The sequence below is a fragment of the Ananas comosus genome, linkage group 2, assembly GCF_001540865.1.
Source record: "Ananas comosus cultivar F153 linkage group 2, ASM154086v1, whole genome shotgun sequence".
Lineage (NCBI taxonomy): Eukaryota > Viridiplantae > Streptophyta > Magnoliopsida > Poales > Bromeliaceae > Ananas > Ananas comosus.
Window position 1 is genome coordinate 15725697 of NC_033622.1, and position 18681 is coordinate 15744377.

The window sequence follows — 18681 nt, forward strand, 5'->3', positions numbered from 1 at the left end:
ATCTTCTCGAAAGTAGGGAAAATAAGCAATTTACTCAAACTCATCCCAATAGAACTGCACAAGACAAAAATACAGTTCCATAATAATGAATTACTTCGTTCCCTATCAATTACCTAATTAAGCCCACCAAAATTAGTTGAGCAAAGGCCACTTTGTATTTCACAGTTTTAATCATTTTCCCAGCTCCATCTGCCTATAATCATTGCCTCACACCCTCAAATATATTATTCTCTACCAAAGAAAAAACAACAAAAAAAGAAAAAGAGACACTAGTCCTTCCATGGATCACTTTCAGCTCTGACTTCCGAGGGCTCGATCACCTCCGCTTCTTCACTCGTAGATTCCACCGCAGTTTCTTCAGCATCCTTGGATTCAGCGTTCTCGGAATCCGATCTCCCCCATCTTCCACCGAGGGCGATCGCCATCATCTCGTAAATCTTACCACCCAATTCAGCTGGACTATCAGGCTGGATTGTTTCCAGAAACAGAAGAGACAGTGAGCTGTTTTACTCATCTTGCAGTTAACCGAAGAGTTTAAATTTAGAGAGTCAGAATGGGCTTACAGTATATCCACTGGAGATCAAGGCTGTGTCGTACAACAAGTCGACAGCTCTTTTAGCTTCAGCACTATCGGGTTCGTTCTTGCACGCAGCCTGCAAAGTATTCTTTATTAGTATGACAAGAATGGGCACAAAATGTGTGGATAAGCTTCAATAGATTAAGGTTTCTCTTCAGCTAAAAAGCTCAATCTCAAAATTTTTTAAGAAAACGTAATCCTCTCACATTCAAGTCCTTGATGATAGGATGATCTGGATTGATTTCCAATATTCTTCTTCCCCTCATGAACTCCAAGCTAGATGTATCACCAAGAGTCTGTGCTTTCATCAGCCTATGATACGAAATATGGACAAATATCAGAAAATGGTAGGGTTTATTTATGAGATATGATCGACTATATACTTGAATCAATAATCAAGAGTCATTACTAGTTCACCATGTGAATTAAAAATAAACCAGAAAAGAAATATAACTGTACCTTTCCATGTTTGCTGACCATCCAAACTTCCCAGAAACAAGAACACAAGGTGAAGAGCTGAGCCGCTTAGAGACCTGGACTTTCGCTACTTTATCTCCCAATTGCTGCTTTATCCAATCACACAGCACATTGTACTCCTGCTTGTTTTCTCTCTCTTTCACCTCATCCTCATCACCTGTAATAAATACAAGATAACCTCAGAAACTATATCACCAAAAGAAGTTTCCAAGTATAAAATCTAAGCTTACAACTATCTGTTGGTAGAGTTTTCACAAACTAACCCAATTCAAGATCTTCCTTGCTAATATCGACAAACTTCTTCTCTTTGTAGGTTTGCAAGTTCTGAATAGCAACCTCGTCAATTGGCTCCACGAGGTAGAGAACCTAGAGAGAGGAAAATGTCAGTAAACAAGAATCAAGTACTAAACTTTGTCGCCAAGAAAACCTAATTGTGTGCTAACCTCAATATCTTTTTGGACCAGCTTTTCTAAAAACGGAGCAGTTTTGGCACTCTTCAGGCTGTCAGTGGCCAAGTAATAGATGGCCTTTTGGTTCTCACCCATGTTCTCTACATACTGATCCAAACTGATCAAATCCTCCTCACTTTTCGAGGAGTAGAAACGCAATAGAGGAGCAAGGCGTTTGTGATTTCCAGAGTCCTCAATACAACCTAGTTTGATAAGCTTCCCAAAGTTCTCCCAGAATTTCTTGTAATCCTGCAATAGATCAATAATTGAGCGTGTCTCACAAAGCGCGCACACACAGAGAGCAAATGAAGATCCTTCTCACCTCCTTGTCATCCTTTTCAGCAATCTCTTGAATCATATCAAACGTCTTCCTAACAAGTCTTTTCCTCATAATTCTTACCTGCAAATAACAAATCAAATACATGGAAATCAAAAGGAGAGACTCACTTGCAGAAATAAAATATGCAGAAGGGTGCCTTAAATTCTAGGCATCACTTACAATTCTACTCTCTTGAAGAATTTCACGAGAAACATTGAGAGGAAGATCATTCGAGTCCACAACACCCTTCACAAAGCTCAAGTACCGAGGAAACTGCAATTTAGAATGAACTTAGCAACTCTTGCATCAATACTTCATAACAGACCAGGGGGGAAAACAATTGAAATAAGAATATTTGATGCTGTACTACTAACCACCGGGATACTACATCAAACTACTTTCTATAATCTCAAAGCCTTTCTGAGTCTGATCACATACCAGCTCGCCATCGAAGTCATCAGAGATGAACACCCGTTTGACATACAAGCGAATGTTCTTTGTCTTGGGATTCACAATGTCCTCATTGTTAAGAGGCGCCATTCCTGGAATGTAAAGAACGCTCCTAAATTCAACCTCACCCTGTTTAAGCCACAAATAGAGTCAATAAATCATTTCCAAAGTGAAATGATTAATCCCCAAAGGCATTGAAAGCAAATTCTAGAAGTACTCACTTCTGTGGTGAAATGAGTGTATGCAAGAGGATCCAAGAACTCATTGAAGGTCTTCTTATAAAATTCATTGTATTCTTCTTTCTCAACTTCTTTCGGGTTTCGCATCTTCAGAACAGCAAGCAAAGAAAAATTAGTCAGCTCTCCGCTTGGCCAAGTAAATTTATATTGCTAAATTTAAAGTACCCAAGAAATGCTCATTAATGGGATTTCTCAAGTAACTACCCCCGCTCCCTCCAACCTTAGGGGGGGGGGGATACACAGAAAAAGAAAAGTTGTATTTTCATTTCTTTTGTCAGATACTGATTAAAACTTAGTCTTACCCATATAGGCTTTGTTTCGTTGGCCAATTCCCAGTCCCAGTACTTCTCAGTGACGGTTTTCTTTTTCTTCTTCGTTTCACCCTTCCAACAGGTAGAAAAATGCTAGACCCCATCCATAATACCAAAAACTAAATGCAAAGACAACCAATTATCAGCCTATACCTCTGCTTTTGCCTCTTCACCTTCTTTCGGTGATTCCTCCTCTTCAACCTGTCATCAACAAAATGGTGAGGAGGAATTAATAAGATTCATAAATGAAAGTGGTAAACGTTTCAAGGTATGTTTGGCTTGGCCAAAGCTTCAGCGAAAGCATTGTCTAGTATAAAGCTGTTCAGAATCCACGAAAAAACCAACCTCCACTGTTCTTGATTTCTCCTGCCATGTGTATATAGGGAAGGATACAAACTGAGAGTAGTTCTTCACCAATTCTTGGATTCTTGTGGGTTCCGCAAACTCAAACTTATCATCAGGCTGTTGAAGTAGGCTCAAAATAAGAACCCTTTCAAGAAAAAGAGAGTAATAAATTGACAAAAAACTACAACCAGCATACCCTTAAGAAGAGGGTAATCTGAGTTCCACGTTTTAGCATTTTCTCAGGATCAGTCTCTTCTTTAATGACATAAGAGCTACTGTCAGCTACAGCTTCCCATACGTATTGCTTATCTGATTTTGGACTCTTAGTTGACACCACAACCTGTAAACCAATTTGTAATAATTCTCTTTAAGCATATAATTTCCTTCTCTTGTGAAAAAGTAAGAAATGTGGAACTTCTTGCCTTCTCTGAAACAAGAAAAGCTGAGTAGAAACCAACACCAAACTGACCGATAAGACCATTATCTGCACCAACATCTTTGTTCTCCTATACACATAAAGAAATGAATTTAGAATCAGAACAACAAGAACAGTATAAATTAGGAGTGCTGTATATTCTATTACTGGAGAACACAGACTGCACCTTGAGAGCATTCAAAAATTTAGAGGTACCACTCTGAGCAATAGTCCCGAGGCAATCAATCAGCTCTTCTTTGGTCATTCCAATGCCAGTATCACTGCCATTTTTGCATATAACAACTTAGTTACCCAGTCAAATCTGGAAAAGAAAAATTAAATAAAGAATAATGGCATACGTGATAGTAATGGTTCCATTGTCTGGATCAGGCTTTATGCGAATCTCCAGTTCACCACCATCAGCAAGTAGAGAGGGATCCGTAACACTCAAAAATCTCAGCTTATCAAGTGCATCACTTGCGTTACTGCAAAAGACTTATTATTTAGAAATTGGAATTAAAGGAGCTTTAAAATTTACAACAATTAAAAGAAATGAATTAGTAGTAGTAATTTTTTTGCCACAATGACGGCTCATACAACTATAACCAACACGAAGGTTTAATACTGACCTCACAAGTTCGCGGAGAAACACTTCCTTGTGGCTGTACAAACTATGGACAATCAAATCCAATAGGCGGCTAACCTGCAGAAAATAAAGAGTACGATAAGCAATATCCTAATCTTTCAGAGACTACACATTCCAAATATAAGATTAGTAGAACTTTTAACTTCAGTGTTATTTGAGACACCAAATCTTTTGAGAAAGTTGTACATTAATTCGAGCAGACTACAAAAAACTGAAGGAATAGCTATATATAAGTTCTTCCAGTTAATCATCTATAAGACAACTAAAAGGCATAAAGGAGCATGATTATTTCCAATTCAGCCGTATATAATATCACAAATTCCTAACTTAAATTACAGATTCAACCTTGCAATTATTGATGAACTTGTCATAAAATCTCAACTTTTCCATGAGATAATACACAAAGCAAAAGGAAGAAGTTACATAACCCCATCTCACAAATGATCATAAGAACCAATTGAATTCCACCAACAAGATGGATAATCCAGCAGAAGTCCAGTAAAAGTGTAAGCTTTCACCCAAAACAACTCAACAATCACACAAAACAAGCTTTATAATCAACATGAAACGAGAATAAAAAAAGAAAAGAAAAGAAATCACCTCAGCCTGGTACTCGAACTTCTCCCCAGAAGCCTCGTCGGCCTCTTTCTCCGCCACCGCCGCGTCGCACCTCACCACCATTCGCCTCTCCCTCTTCTCCACCTTCCATCTCAAACCCACAGGATGAAACGCACCTCTAGGAACCGAAGAATGGGGCAAAACCCAGCTCCGCAACCCCACTCCTCTACGAGCATTTGAAGCCAATCGAGAAGACGAAGGAACAAAAGCCGACGCAGAGGACGCCCCCAAGCCCCTGCAGAGAACCGGCGCCATATCGAATCGAAACCCTAAGGAGCTTAGGAAACCCTAGATTTTTATCTCTCCGCCCCTTTTCTCGGGACGAAATAGATAGGGTTAGGGTTAGGGTTGGAGTTGGGACGGAGATGGAACCGCTAAAACCTTATGCGGGAACCGGGGGGTTTAAGAGGAAGAGAGGCAGCGTATGCGGACAAGGAAGACGAGGGTTCTAGAGAATAGGCGAGAGGAGAGCTCCGTCGTATGTACGGATAACCGCATAGAAATGTTTGTACGGGAGAAATGCATCTGGCGAATCTTGATCGTTGGTTCGATTTCTTTGATGAAAATGATGGAGTGTGGAGGGTCCACGTTAGAGCCTGCATAGAAAGTTTTATGCGGATAGTTTGGGAAGAGAGTGCATGTGTTTCAAGCTTTTCTTCTCATTTTGACGGAGTTAAAAACGGATGCCGTATTGTAAGGTGGAGATTCGGCCACGTCATCTGATATTATCCGTGATTATGCTTTCGAAGATTCTTAATAAGTGAATGAAGGTTAGATCATAGATGTTCATCAAAATTTAATTAAATTGGCGAAAATTTTTAAAAAAAAGAAAAATTCAACAATCCCTTTCGTGTGACTTTAACCTTTTTTAAAAAAATAAAAATACTCGAAAACAAAAATTTGGCCTGCTAGGCTTGGTTGTTTTTAGGTGATTACTTAATTTTTTGCTTGATCCAGTATGGTTAAAAAATTCCTCATTTAATCCGGGCTAAAATTTGCATTAAAATTCTCGAGTGCCTAATATCACATTCAACATAGGCGCATGTAAAATCATTTAATCTCATGAAGGGCCATTAAGATCACCTGCCACAACGTTCAGTAGGCCCATTCAGACTGTCAAGTCGCAACCGCCGATCAGGCCCAATAGAAGCCCAATAAAACAAAATGCGTACTGGGCCGTTAAATATAAAGTCGGATGTTGTTTCAGGTACACTCCATAGGGAGAAAATGGTTGCTACTTGTGATGAGGGTGTTATTGTATAAGGAGTTTGATTCAACATTTAATCCTTTCTAATCTAAGACTAATATATGAGGGATTGGCGAGTAAGGTTCGGGGCGGTGCTGGACAGTTTTCATAGTGAGTCAAGTCAGTGTGTGCTTGTACACATCCTCGGTCCAACACAAATCTAGCCCAATCTGAACCATTGTTGGATTTTGTTCAATGCAACTTATCTGTCAATAATACTTCCTATTGACTTGGACAAGACGGCCGGCCTTTCAATTACTGCAAAATTGATGTAAGAAGTTTTATAGTTCTCTGTTGATACATGAGAGAGAGAGAGAGAAACTTCTGCAATGCATCTGGGCTTTCTCAACTTTTAGAAAAGCTTACTAAAACTCAAAAGGCAAAAATATATGAGATCACACCAACAACAGATATATATTCCCTTCATTGAGAAACAAACGAGAGATGTGAAAACAAAAGATAATCCAGTGATGAGAAGACAATGAAATGCTTTTCGTATTACTCCCATTATTTCCTCATAAACACAAAGTGAACATATTCCATCACCATGGCAAACCAACCAAATGTAAGATCAAATATAAGGAAAAGGAAGAATAAATACAACCCAAAACCACGCACTAACCTCCTGTAAAACTCAAGCCCTTGAAGGAGAATCTTTGAAACAGTCTATGTTACACAATCCCACTGATCTGATCATCTCTCCAAATCTGCCATCAATTCATTGCAAATATGTTAAGAAAAAAAAAAAAAAAAAAAAAAAAAAAAAAAAAACCCAGTTATTTTAAAAAGAGGTCAGTGAAAAGAGGGTTAATTATGTACAAAGTCCTTGATTCTAGACCCTGATTTTGTGAAAAGTCCTAGAGTTGATTTTAACAATGTCCCACAGTTCACCCCGCATAACAATTAAATCCATCGTTAATCTGGGAAATGATGCCACATCAGAATCAATAATAGAGCTTGGTGAGATATAAGTATTTTGGGACTGGCCATGGCAGTGAATAATAGTGATTTTTAGATGGTAGACAAATGAAAGGGCTCAACTGCTACATAGTTCAGACTTCAGGGGATAGGATAACTTGTTAAATTTTAAGTTGAGGACATGATTGAATCAAAATGAACTTCAGGGACTATATCTGTAATCAACTGAAATAAAAGGAAAGCAATATTAGCCTTGAAAGATTTATCTAACCGGTCAATGCTCTTCCTTGGTTTTTCTGGCTGGTCCGAGTTATCCTTCGCCAAGTCGGAATTGTCGATACTTTTTCTTGACCTCTCTTTTCTATCAATGCTCGATCTTGGCTTCTCTCTGCGTTCTGTGCTTCGCCTGGGTTTTTCTCTGCGGTCGGTGCTTCGTCTAGTTTTCTCCTTGTCATTTGTGCTCTTCCTTGGCAGCTCTAATTGATCTGAGCTTACTCTAGGAGTCTCAGAGTGACTAGAACTCTCAGTAGGTTCATCCTTTATTGCAGGTGACTTTTCTATTGTTGAAATAAATCTTTTTAGATGCCTTATGTATTCTGGGTAGAGTTCCAAATTACAATGGTTTCCTCCCTTGATCCACAGAGGCTCGTACTTTTGCTGACATAGCTCCCAAAGCTGTTTTCCATGGGAGCAATCAACAACTTCATCATCTGTTCCCTGCAAACATAACATATACATCAAATGAGAATAAAACAGAGATACTCAGGGGAAGCTAATTTATTGTTGAGCTTGAACGAAAGTTTACTTGGGGTTATATAGACAGAAACATTGGATACAAAATAATCTCCCTTGAGCTCATAATATGTGGAAGAATCAGAAGAAGGATAGGTGACAGAAACTTACATGTATTACCAACACGGGACATTTCACTAGGGGGATTTTATCAATGTTCTGCAAAAGCAAAGAGCATTTACTAATGATTTATCAACAGAAGAGTTTGAAAATTCTCTAAATTGTAGAGAAGAAATTGGAACCTTATATATGTCAAACCAGTATGTTCGTTTCACAGGGTACATTACACGCAATCCAGATAATATTGGACTATGTAGAATTACAGCTCGCAAACGAGGCAAACGAGTAGCTAAATCCAAAGTAGGACCACTACCAACCGACTGGCCATATAGAACAATATCTTCTTCTTGGGTTCCATAAGTCTCCACAAGGCATTGATATGCAGCCTCAATATCTGCATAAGTATTATGCTCACTTGCCTAGAATTCAAGAAAAAAAAAAAAATGTTATACACTGCTTCTTTGATAAATGAAGCATCAATTAAGAAACTCCTAATACTGCATTATTAACCTTTCCAGATGATTGTCCATAACCAGAATAATCATACCTGCAAAAAGAATAGATATAGAGGTTAAGACACACGGGTGAAAGCAAATGTATGGACAGTAGTAATGGAGTGAAAAGCAATTTAAAGAAGCCGATAAAACTATGGCCAATACAGGAGGAAAGGTAAAAATATTCATGTATCAAGTTTTAAAGCATCGAGTAAATTTGTTGATCTAATTAACCGCAGACATTAAAAATGTTTATCTATCATAAGAAAGGACAAAAAGGTCCCCTACTTATGCATCTGACTTAAATCTGATGTGAACGCTCACCTTCTGCTTTAATATTTTAATATGGGTGTAGCATGAAATGATGTGGGGTACAGGAAGCAGAACAAATAGAGTTATCATGACAGAGATCTTTCGGCCGTATCTGTAGAATTATGGCATTCAGACCAGATAACAATATCATGCATTAAACAATTTTACAGCACTTAAAATAGTCATTAACAGGCACAAGTAGAGATATTATTAGCAACAGTTGTTAGTGTTGTCTTGTAGGAGCAGTTTTGACATCCAAATTCATAAGTTGAGTGCCATGCATGATGCATAAACCATTGAAAGATCATATTGATAGAACATTAAATAATATGGATCTTCTTATCACTGAATATATATATATATATAGATAGCAATGTGGTAAATACCACATAAAAGCAAATCCACTCATCAGCAATGAAGGCAATGCAGGGCAGCGTCACACAGTCTGCACTGGTTGGGAATAGCTTCTTCACAACTTCCATTTGTTCGATCTTGATATGAAGCATTTCAATTATGCTGCGCAAAATCTAGTTATACAAAATTTGCTCAACTATGCCGTAATTGTGTCCAACAATTAATAGTATGAGAAATGCATAAGCACTTCTAGCATTGAGGAAAAAATCCTGCCAACTTCGCATAAGCATCAACATGCCAACTCAATGGAGCAAGATGGTGCATTGTCTAAGATGGGAACATTCAACTGCAAACTACAGATTGAAGCAAGAAGCTTAGCAATGAGAACACATCACTGCCATCCCAATGCCAAAATAAAAAAAGCTACTTGTCATGTTTCACATATTATTGTTAACATAAACTCTTGTAAGTTGATTCCACCCATATCAAACCAAGTATTAATAAAGACTATATTTCTATATTCCATGGACAACTTAATGAATTTACAAAAGAACAAAGAAATGGTCTTCGCTCTTTCGGATTAGTCAACAGAAATAAAATAATAATAATAATAATAATAATAAATAAACTAGGACAAGTACCAAATGGAAAATCCTCACTTCGCCAACAAAATTCAAGTTTGATATTTACCTCAATCGTAAAAATTTAATGAAACTAGACCTAAAGAACAGTAAAGATCATCAAAAGGAATCTACCGTACTCCAGCAAGTGTTAAGGACAAGGACATCCCACCTAATGCAAACAACATGTTTCGCAATTGGCACCAAGCGATCAAAAGAATCACCAAAATCCAAACTAAAACCTAGAAAACGTACCATTCCCATGCAAAAATAACAAAAACTCCCACCTAACCATTTCCACAAGCAACCCATAAACATCAAAACATCCCTTTTTCTACATCAGAATCGAAAATCCAACAAAAGGTAGAATCCAGTGAGACGGTAGGATTCTCCTTACCCCATCAAGTTGACGCGGAGGTGATTGCTTAGCTCGACGAAGAGCTCGTACATTTGGCCGAGGTCCGCCGCATTGCCATGGGAATAGAGCACGGCAAGCTTCGCCGCGGGGTTCTTCACGTACATGGCCACGATCTCCGTCCCCCGCTTCGTCTGTATCCTCCGCACCTCCACCCCCTCCTTCCTCGGCACCTCCGTCATCACCAGCCGCCCATCCGCCTCCGCCGCCACCCCGTACGACGGCGGATCCGGCGGGTAGAAGGCGAACTTCGCCGCCATTGTCGACGTGACCCCTCCCATCTCCCCCGATCGGATCCTACGCGACCGCTACTCCCACCTCGCGGGGAATGAGATCTCGCGCGGAGCCGCGATGTACTCACGCCGAGGCGCCCCCCTCGCCCGCATCGGGGGTTAGGGTTTAGGGTTTGTGGATTCTAGGGTTTCGAATTTGGAAACGGGGGTTACCGAAGAGGAAATTATGCGGAGAGAGAGAGAGAGAGAGAGAGAGAGAGAGAGAGAGAGAGCGAGGGGGCGTGGGACGAAGGAGCGAGGGAGAAGAGGCTTTTCAGTTTATATTTGAGTTATAGAGGACGCAAATAAAAATTAAACAAAAGGAAATAAAAAAATTAATTAAAGATAATTAAAGGGATTAAGAATAAAAGAAATTAAAAAGAAATTGGGGGGCGCTAATTATGGTGACTGGATTTTTCTCAAACTTGTATTATGGCAGAATTATTGAGCTTAACTTCTTTTTCGGAGTGTTTTTTTTTTTCTCTTAATAGAAATTTCTTTCTAATTAAGGGGTGAATGAAATTTTGAAAGGAATAATTAGGGCCTAATCTCTACCCTCTAACTATAAGAGAAACTTTGAATGGAATAATATAATCTTCTGATCTTGCATATTTGGTTTGAAAAAAGTTGACATTGCCCAAACCGCGAGCATTCTCGAGTTCCGCAAACTCGCGAGTTCGCTGATCCAAACTCTAAATCAGTAAATAATTAACCTCTACAATGATGATTTACTTTTTTATTATTATTAAACAGGGGTTGTAACAAAGCAAATCATCAAACCATAGTAGCTTAGTCCATCCAAAAAGGCACAAACATAATTTGTGAAAATTATATTGTTTCCTTAAGTGGGGTTATATAGTAGTACATGTATGAGTGAGCTTGTTTTCATTGGAAGTGATTAAATTAGCAATGAGAACCAAGGTATCTACCAACTGCATAATTAGACAACAATAAATTCCCATTTAGTGAGCATGGCCCACAATTGTACTACAAAACAAGGGATTTAAAGTGTAATGAAATAAATTATCATGACCTAAGAGCATTTGTTTGTTCCCCTTTATGAAAGTTACTTCCATTCTCCTAAATAGACATATTAAAAGGATCAAACTATAAGGTTCATCCCTTTTACTATCAACTACAGTTCTTTTCTTCGTTAGATCATTCTATTTAAGGACGAAATGTACGAATAGTTCCTGCACTATCCAGATAAAGTGATTCGGTTCTCGTGCTTTTCTCATATCGAATTTAGAAAAAAAGAAAGATGAGTTACTAATTGTAATATGGGGATTGTAAGGGGACTATTCATATGCTTTACGCCTTCAAATTAACTAGCCGTTGGAGGAGACAGGCACCGGACAGCCGTGTGTATGAGAGCGAAGATGGACCCGTCATGAATTGATATTTCCGTTCGTCTTCGCAGTTTTGCTTCTCGCGGACAACTAAATCCAGCTCACCACTTCATTCCCCCTCCCCCGTCCTCTACTAGTTTATTTCTTATCATTTATAACGTGCTTGTTTGACGGAATAGCAAAAAAAATGCAGCTTAATGACCATTAATTTCGTAAAATATTAGTGGCGATTACTAGGGTTAACGCTGTTTTTTTTTATGACCACTGAAATTTTTCGATAGAGGTAGTTGATTTCACTATCCTCTAGCAAGATTCAGAATTTTTTCGACTTCTAATAAACAGATAGTTTTGTTGATACTAATTTTCTGTTTATTTTGGATGGGTGATTAATGCATGTAAATTATCTCGATTATGAAAAGAATAAACTCGAAGATATTTAAAGACGAGAGTAATCCTCTATAGAATGGAAGCAGCGAAACAGGTTATAGGAATCAATCGAGCTCAACAACCCAACAATCTCATTAAAATACAAAGTAGTTTATTGATATTTTCCGAGAAATGGATCTTATATTCGGGTTAGATTTTGACTAGCTTACCGGGTTTTGACCAGAACTTTTCTATCATTATTCTTTACAAATTAATTTTTATTAGATTTTAACTTGTATGATTAATTTAATCATTAGTTGAGATAGTGTATTATATTGTTTAAATTAGCTTTTTGGGGGTTACAATCAAATGCGATTGAGATTTGAGAACAGGGAAGAGACAAAGTAGTGGCTACTCTTTTTATTATTACACTTGAGAGAGTGAGAGAGAGAGAGAGCCACTTTTGGGGTTTTGACCCGAAAATCTCGTGCGCGTGACACCGCACCGGTTATTATGAATGCGCTCACAAACTTTTCTCCTAATCATACCAAAACTAAAACCTCCTTTTTTTTAATTTCTTTTATTTATTTATTTTATTTTGTGGACGCGCCACGCTCTCTCCCACAAGCGGGAAAAACGCGCCTTTTCAAATGCTCCAGAATTTGTCCGACACGTGGCACTCTATGATTGGTGGAACGAGCGGAAATGTCGGAGATAAATTGATCGTGCGTCGTGTGCACGGGAAAGGCGAATTGGGCCGTTGGCCCACCCAGTAATAGCCCTTCAACTTGGCCTATTGGCCTAATTGGGCCTGGCCCAGGCCCATGCTTCCTCGAATATTTGAATTTTCTTTTTCTTTTTTTTTAAAAAATACTAAACATTATTATGTGACTGTGATGAATACACTTGTTATTTGTGGCGTAAGGGTCTCTCGATTTTGCACAAGGAATGTTTATGTGCATAAAGACATGTTTAAAATTTACTATAAATGCGTTACGGCTTCGACCACTTTAAAATTGCAATACAATAAAGTTAGTTAACTATTCTTACAACCACTAGCCTACAATGGTTATTAGTTCCAGAATCACTCTCAATAGTATCGCGCAAATGAGACATCTATAAATTTACTGTATTGTAATCTGTAAAAATCCTTTTTTTATAACTTTGCGAGCTGCGAGGCACTGATCGGGAAGCAATCGGTCGAAGAGGGACTGTAGCACTTCCTGGCGATTACGGCGTTGGCGGCCTGTGTAGGATGAAAGGAGTCCCAGAAGATGTATCGGTCGCGATCGGAGCACGGTGTTTGCAAGGGGAGGCAACTCACCGCTCCTCCGAACCTGCCATTCCCACAACAAGCTTGGTTGTTCTTCGTAAACCCTAGAACCGATTAAAAGTACTTATAAGGTATTTGAATTTTGAGCAGATGATTTCGCAGTGGTTCGTGTAGTAACTCACCGTATTTTGAAGGATTTTTTATGATGTCGTAGAAGGAGTCGTAGGTGTTCTCGTAGACGAAGAACGAACCCGGCAGAGTCGAGTTGAGCTCGAGCATAACTGGCACGAGTCGTTTGTTGAACGCCATGACCAGCTCGTTAATCCGTTCAACGCACGCACCCGTGCTGTTGTTTATGGACAATTGACTCGGTATGCACCCGAGCGGTCCGATCCCCACCAACAACATTTTCCTGGCCCCCAATTTGTATAAGGCCTACATTAAATAAAAAACCAATAATTAAAATTTAAAAAAAAGACCATTTACACACAAAAACTCTCTTCATTTATGGTCAAAATTGTTAAATATGCAGGACTAATGAAAGCTCAAGAACAGGTAGTTATTTAATTAGTAATTAGAGCATGATTTGTGGATTTAACTCTTCGAAATTGGCACGCGTGGATTTAACTTTTCTAAAACATATTCAAGAAATGTTGAAAAAAAAAAGAGAGTAAAATGTAAAATATTTACTAATAAATTTTTTTATTTTTCTGATTGTTACGCGAGAGTAAATAAAATTCACCACAAAAAAATCTAGAGAATTTAGGAAGAAAAACGTAACTGCTACATAGGACCTGAGAATTCTAGACGCATAACAAAAGTGATGGTCCTGAACATTTAATACACATGAATAAAATTTTTATGTGATAAGGTTGGTGCCATAAATAATATTATTACTCAACTCGAAAAGAAATTATTGCTTGGACCTAATCTACCATATCAGTCGTGGACCATCTAAGTTATATGTTCCTTTTAGCTTTCGCTTCGTTGGGCAATCTCTCCAAATCTTTATTGAGTAAAAGTCAAAATCGAATCATGGTTGACGCAAAAATGATTTTGAAATCGCACGGGAGATCATCAAATTACTGAGCGGTCCACGACTAACACGGCGGACCGCGTCCACACAATAATCTCTCCAAATCATTATTATTGAGGAAAAGCCAACATTGAATCATGGTTGACTCCTCTCCTCTTGGGAGTCTCACAAAACTAACTCGAAGAGGACACCCTTTTTAATTTATGTGGGTCCATAATATGAGGATCATTTATAACATACATTGTACATGATCGATTACGTGCTTCAGTGAATCCACAGGCATAGGCGTAGGCCAATTAAAATTTCCAGCTGCGCATTCTGACAACGGTCAGAAATTTTCAAAACTTATAAACAGTAAATAACATGACCCACTTTCAAAAAAAAAAAACAAAAATCAAAATTCATAGGTTTTATCATAATCAACTAAAGTCCCGTTTGATCTAGCTATACATACGCAAAAACAGAAGTTTCAATCTAGAGTTTCTGTGCAACATACTCGTACGTAGATGTGCAAATTCACATATAATAAGTGTGCATAGTTTAAAATCTAAAGGATTAAAAGTACTAGAGAGCCTTTGTAAAAAATAAATAAATAAATAAAATTACCTCTAATTGCGTGGCGAAATTTGCAATGAGTAGTTGTGCGAACTCATCCCCAGAATAAGTGCGGCTACTTGTGTATAGATTAGGAAGGAGATAGTTGTTGATGTAGTCATTGCTCCCAATGTTGATCACAAATAAAGAGTTTGCGATATACTGAGACAATGCCTCTGAATTTGGTATCAGTAGTGGTAATTGTAGCATCAATGTCTTAGCAAATAACTCTATTTGCCCATTAAATGTGACCCTACTCCCCTGCCAAATTATGAAATTTTTTTTAAAAAAACCATGAATATTGTTACCAAATATTTGAAGACTAAGAACAAATATTAATTTCATAAACTAGGTAGATGTTACATAATTCCGCCCCGTGTCGTCGAGGATTCCTGCTGCGGCCGAAGCGTAGTTCACCCCTCGCAAGATCGCTGCAGTCCCCGACGAAAGACTCAAATACGGCGGCGGAAACTCTAGCCCTAAATATCTGGCTGCGACAAACAAACAAACAAACGAGCATAAATTTTAAATGAAGTTTGAAATAAGCCGAAGTAAGAAAACCTTTGTTAGTTTGCTGATTCATACCTCCATAATCCGTCACCGTTAGGCCGTTGCAGAACCGACCGGTCGGAATCCCGACATCGATACCGTAAGGGAAATAATTCGCTTTCGCTATCGAAGGTATATAGTTATTGTTACCGTTGTCGATCAGCGAGTCGCCGAATATGAACATGGCCGTCGATGCCGCGCTCTCCGACACCCGAAAAAAGCATATGAGGGCCAAAAAGAAGAATGTAACAACACCTCCTTTGTCCATTGTTGCAGGGCTTCTTTGCAGCAGCAAAAGCTTTGTGAGTGAGGAGATGAGTGTGGTGTAGTAGTAGTGTTATAAGCATTGTGGCAATGAGAACGTGGGAGATAGTTTGGGGGGTGGTTACATGTTACAATCCTTTTACCATTTTACTATGGTCTAAAGTGAGAAAGCTTGTGGAAGTGTTCATATAAATTTTTGCTATATTATCCTTCTTTTTAAGGGGCAATTAATACCACCTAGTATGGGAGAGGGGTATTAATTGAAGTGTGGCTCCTCAAAAAAAAAAGCTCAACAAGTCATTCAAAAGAAGCGGGTAGTGTGCTACCTATCTTCAAAAAAAAAAAAAAAAACAAGCCATTCAAAAGGCTTTGATTCGCTAGGGTGTTTCATACATACAAGCAAGTGTGATTCCAAGTTATGGTGAAATTTAATTGGTGCCTCTTTGGCTGCAATAACACTTGGTTGGATCTATATATATATATAGAGAGAGAGAGAGAGAGAGAGAGAGAGAGAGAGAGAGAAAGAGTAGGGCTGCTGTGCTCTCAAGAGCACGGAGGCCTCCGTGCTTCTGAGTCATTTTCGATGATGGAATTTTCGAATCGACGATCGGCACCGTTAGACTTGATCTAGAGTATTTGCAGTATCTAGAAAATAAATTTTGCGATTTTTCGATATCATTTGCCTAGTGATCGAAGTGGCTCAAAATCAACGGCTGAAAATAGAAATCCTATAAAAAGTGGTGATATAGCACGAAAATTTTCGATCAGAAATATTGATTTGTTGTAGATAGTATAAGAATTTTTATTCAATATTTCATTTGATTTGAATACTTCTACACCGTTAAACTTGAAAACAGCAAATATCAACCATTAAAAATTATTGATTTTGAATTCTTTCGATCATTAGGTAAATGATATGGAAAAATCGCAAAAATTATTTTCTGGAAACTTCAAATATACCTAGATCAAGTCTAAGTGCCGATCGTCGATTTCGAAAATTCCATCATCGAAAACGGCTCCAGACACGGAGACCTCCGTGCTCCTGAGACACGAGCCCTGCTCTCTCTCTCTCTCTCTCTCTCTCTCTCTCCTCTATAATATATATTAGAGTTGAGTTAGAATGCTTATCGATAGCAAACGCACTTTTGCACCCATTTGTTTTCATGATGGACCTCCAAATCGACAATCGGCACCGTTGAACATGATCTATACTACTTAAGTATTTAGAAATCAAATTTCAAATCTTTTTGAATATTTGACTAATGATCAAAGGGTTTCAAAATTTGTAATTTAATGTGGTCGATATGAGACGTATTTCTCGTTTAACGGCGTAAAGATATCCAAATCAATTGAATTTTTGTTAGAAAATTCTTTAAACTATTTAAAACAAGATCTATACTCTTGATCTTGATTACAAGACTCCTATCATCATTTTTTTAAGAATATTCATTTTCAGCCGTTCATTTTTGTGTCCACTCGATAGATAAGAGAGCAATATCGAAAATATATGAAATTTAATTTCTAAATACTTCAAATGGTATAGATCATGTTCAACGGTGCTGATCATCAATTTGGAGGCTCCATCATCGAAAACAAATGGGTGGCAAAAGTGCCGGTTTGCTATCGATAGTATTCTAGCTCAACTCTCTCTCTCTCTATATATATATATATATGAAAAGAGAAATATTTGCCATTAAAAGGCTGTGAGAACTTTGGCCTGGTACTTAACGCAAACTAGGTGTGCCCTGATTTCTTTGTAACATTGAAATCAGATAACGACCGTCCCTAGAGCAAGTGGCAAAGGACCCTAGAGCAAGTGGCAAAGGACTTGGTGGTCGGTACCCGAGGTCCCAAGTTTGAATCCTACTTGATTCACATTTCCAGCTAAATTTATTTCTAAATGAAATAAACGAAACGGGTAACGTGCTACCTATCTCTCTCAAAAAAAAAGGCCCATTAGCAGCCCTGTTTGTAAGCTGGCAAAGTTTATCAGAAGATTCTCGAATCTCAACCGTTAGATTATGCCTTTTCATTTGATTGTTAGATTATTACTACTGATTGAAACTAATTCTATTCTTTTAATAAATAACAAGATCTACAAACATACAAAAAGTTCGCACATAACAGGATCGAAAAAGGAAAAAAAGGAAAAAAAAAAGAAGAAAAAACTGCGCTCTCCGGCAACATTTAAATTCTCCCACTTCACACACATAGTATAGATAGATCATTATTAGCAAATATCAATTGCTAGCTCTTAGAACCTATCAAATAAAATAAAATATATATGCATTAATTAAACAATCGAATCTTATGGCCAAATGTTGAAAAAAGAAACCTTCCATCCATATTGCTTGGGCGCGAATCTTGATGACACTGTCAATTTAATCTGACTTTTACTGTGCCTTGGGTAACCACAAACTTGGTATTAAGTTAATCGATCAGAGTGATGAGAATCTTTAAGCTTTTACTGTATAAATAGTATTGATCTCTCTCTCTCTCTCTCTCTCTCTCTCTCTACAATGTGACAAATAAAAGCAACTCAAATCAAAGTGAACCAATCATATACGAACACGTGTTCACTGGTCAAAGCAAATACTTAGGTCAACTTCAACAGTGAGCCTCTTCACACTCTGAACAAGCTGAGACATTGTGTTCATGTTATTTTACTTTGTGCACTCATCTCAATAGATGGGCTTTGGCATCAAAGAGACATAAATCAGCCCTAAATTAAAAAGATGTACACATGGTTGGAAGTTGTGTCCAGTAATTTTACAGCGCTTCTAATTAATGATACGTAGTTAATCTCAAAGACTACTTAAAGGCTGGTAATATACTGACAACAATAGCAGTGTTAGGATTACTACGAGACGATATTTGATGGATAACAGAACTAGCTTAATTTTTTAAAAAAATCTTGAATC

The 18681-nt window shown here is 38.0% G+C and overlaps 3 protein-coding genes across 4 annotated transcripts; all 3 read right to left on the reverse strand.

Moving 5' to 3' along the window:
• Positions 4-5241, reverse strand: LOC109728698 (heat shock protein 90-5, chloroplastic-like). The gene is made up of 19 exons (XM_020259180.1): positions 4829-5241; positions 4212-4285; positions 3942-4067; positions 3770-3863; positions 3590-3673; positions 3364-3507; positions 3168-3284; positions 2976-3023; positions 2814-2894; positions 2494-2598; positions 2261-2401; positions 2003-2095; positions 1826-1903; positions 1498-1752; positions 1318-1420; positions 1037-1211; positions 784-889; positions 564-653; positions 4-467 (listed from the first exon to the last, which is right to left on the reverse strand). The coding sequence occupies exons 1-19, from the start codon at positions 5099-5101 to the stop codon at positions 270-272; spliced, it is 2385 nt and encodes a 794-aa protein (XP_020114769.1). The 5' UTR covers positions 5102-5241; the 3' UTR covers positions 4-269.
• LOC109723427 (protein ABHD17B-like) lies at positions 6481-10587 on the reverse strand. The gene is made up of 6 exons (XM_020251784.1): positions 10040-10587; positions 8373-8409; positions 8045-8281; positions 7914-7961; positions 7282-7727; positions 6481-6799 (listed from the first exon to the last, which is right to left on the reverse strand). Exons 1-6 carry the CDS (start codon positions 10336-10338, stop codon positions 6727-6729), a joined length of 1140 nt encoding a protein of 379 aa, XP_020107373.1. The 5' UTR covers positions 10339-10587; the 3' UTR covers positions 6481-6726.
• LOC109705759 (GDSL esterase/lipase 7) lies at positions 13014-16249 on the reverse strand. Of its 2 annotated transcripts, none has more exons than XM_020226546.1 (5): positions 15533-16247; positions 15311-15438; positions 14960-15208; positions 13500-13752; positions 13014-13421 (listed from the first exon to the last, which is right to left on the reverse strand). In XM_020226546.1, exons 1-5 carry the CDS (start codon positions 15762-15764, stop codon positions 13201-13203), a joined length of 1083 nt encoding a protein of 360 aa, XP_020082135.1. In that variant the 5' UTR covers positions 15765-16247; the 3' UTR covers positions 13014-13200. The 2 variants fall into 2 exon arrangements, with proteins under 2 accessions (XP_020082135.1, XP_020082142.1); XM_020226553.1 differs by having other exon boundaries at positions 13232-13381; positions 15533-16249.

What these genes read in the sequence shown, in the direction of transcription:
- LOC109728698 (XM_020259180.1), bottom strand. Translation starts at nt 5,101, where the DNA reads ATGGCGCCGGTTCTCTGCAGGGGCTTGGGGGCGTCCTCTGCGTCGGCT. An exon ending in TTTCTCCGCGAACTTGTGAG is followed by an intron (nt 4,068 to 4,211) that starts GTCAGTATTAAA and finishes AGTCTTTTGCAG; the next exon opens with TAACGCAAGTGATGCACTTG. An exon ending in TGGTCAGCAAACATGGAAAG is followed by an intron (nt 890 to 1,036) that starts GTACAGTTATAT and finishes TTCGTATCATAG; the next exon opens with GCTGATGAAAGCACAGACTC.
- LOC109723427 (XM_020251784.1), bottom strand. Translation starts at nt 10,338, where the DNA reads ATGGGAGGGGTCACGTCGACAATGGCGGCGAAGTTCGCCTTCTACCCG. An exon ending in ACTGGTTTGACATATATAAG is followed by an intron (nt 7,962 to 8,044) that starts GTTCCAATTTCT and finishes TTGCTTTTGCAG; the next exon opens with AACATTGATAAAATCCCCCT. An exon ending in CCAAGGAAGAGCATTGACCG is followed by an intron (nt 6,800 to 7,281) that starts GTTAGATAAATC and finishes AATTGATGGCAG; the next exon opens with ATTTGGAGAGATGATCAGAT.
- LOC109705759 (XM_020226546.1), bottom strand. Translation starts at nt 15,764, where the DNA reads ATGGACAAAGGAGGTGTTGTTACATTCTTCTTTTTGGCCCTCATATGC. An exon ending in ACGACACGGGGCGGAATTAT is followed by an intron (nt 15,209 to 15,310) that starts GTAACATCTACC and finishes ATAATTTGGCAG; the next exon opens with GGGAGTAGGGTCACATTTAA. An exon ending in AAAAAATCCTTCAAAATACG is followed by an intron (nt 13,422 to 13,499) that starts GTGAGTTACTAC and finishes AATCGGTTCTAG; the next exon opens with GGTTTACGAAGAACAACCAA.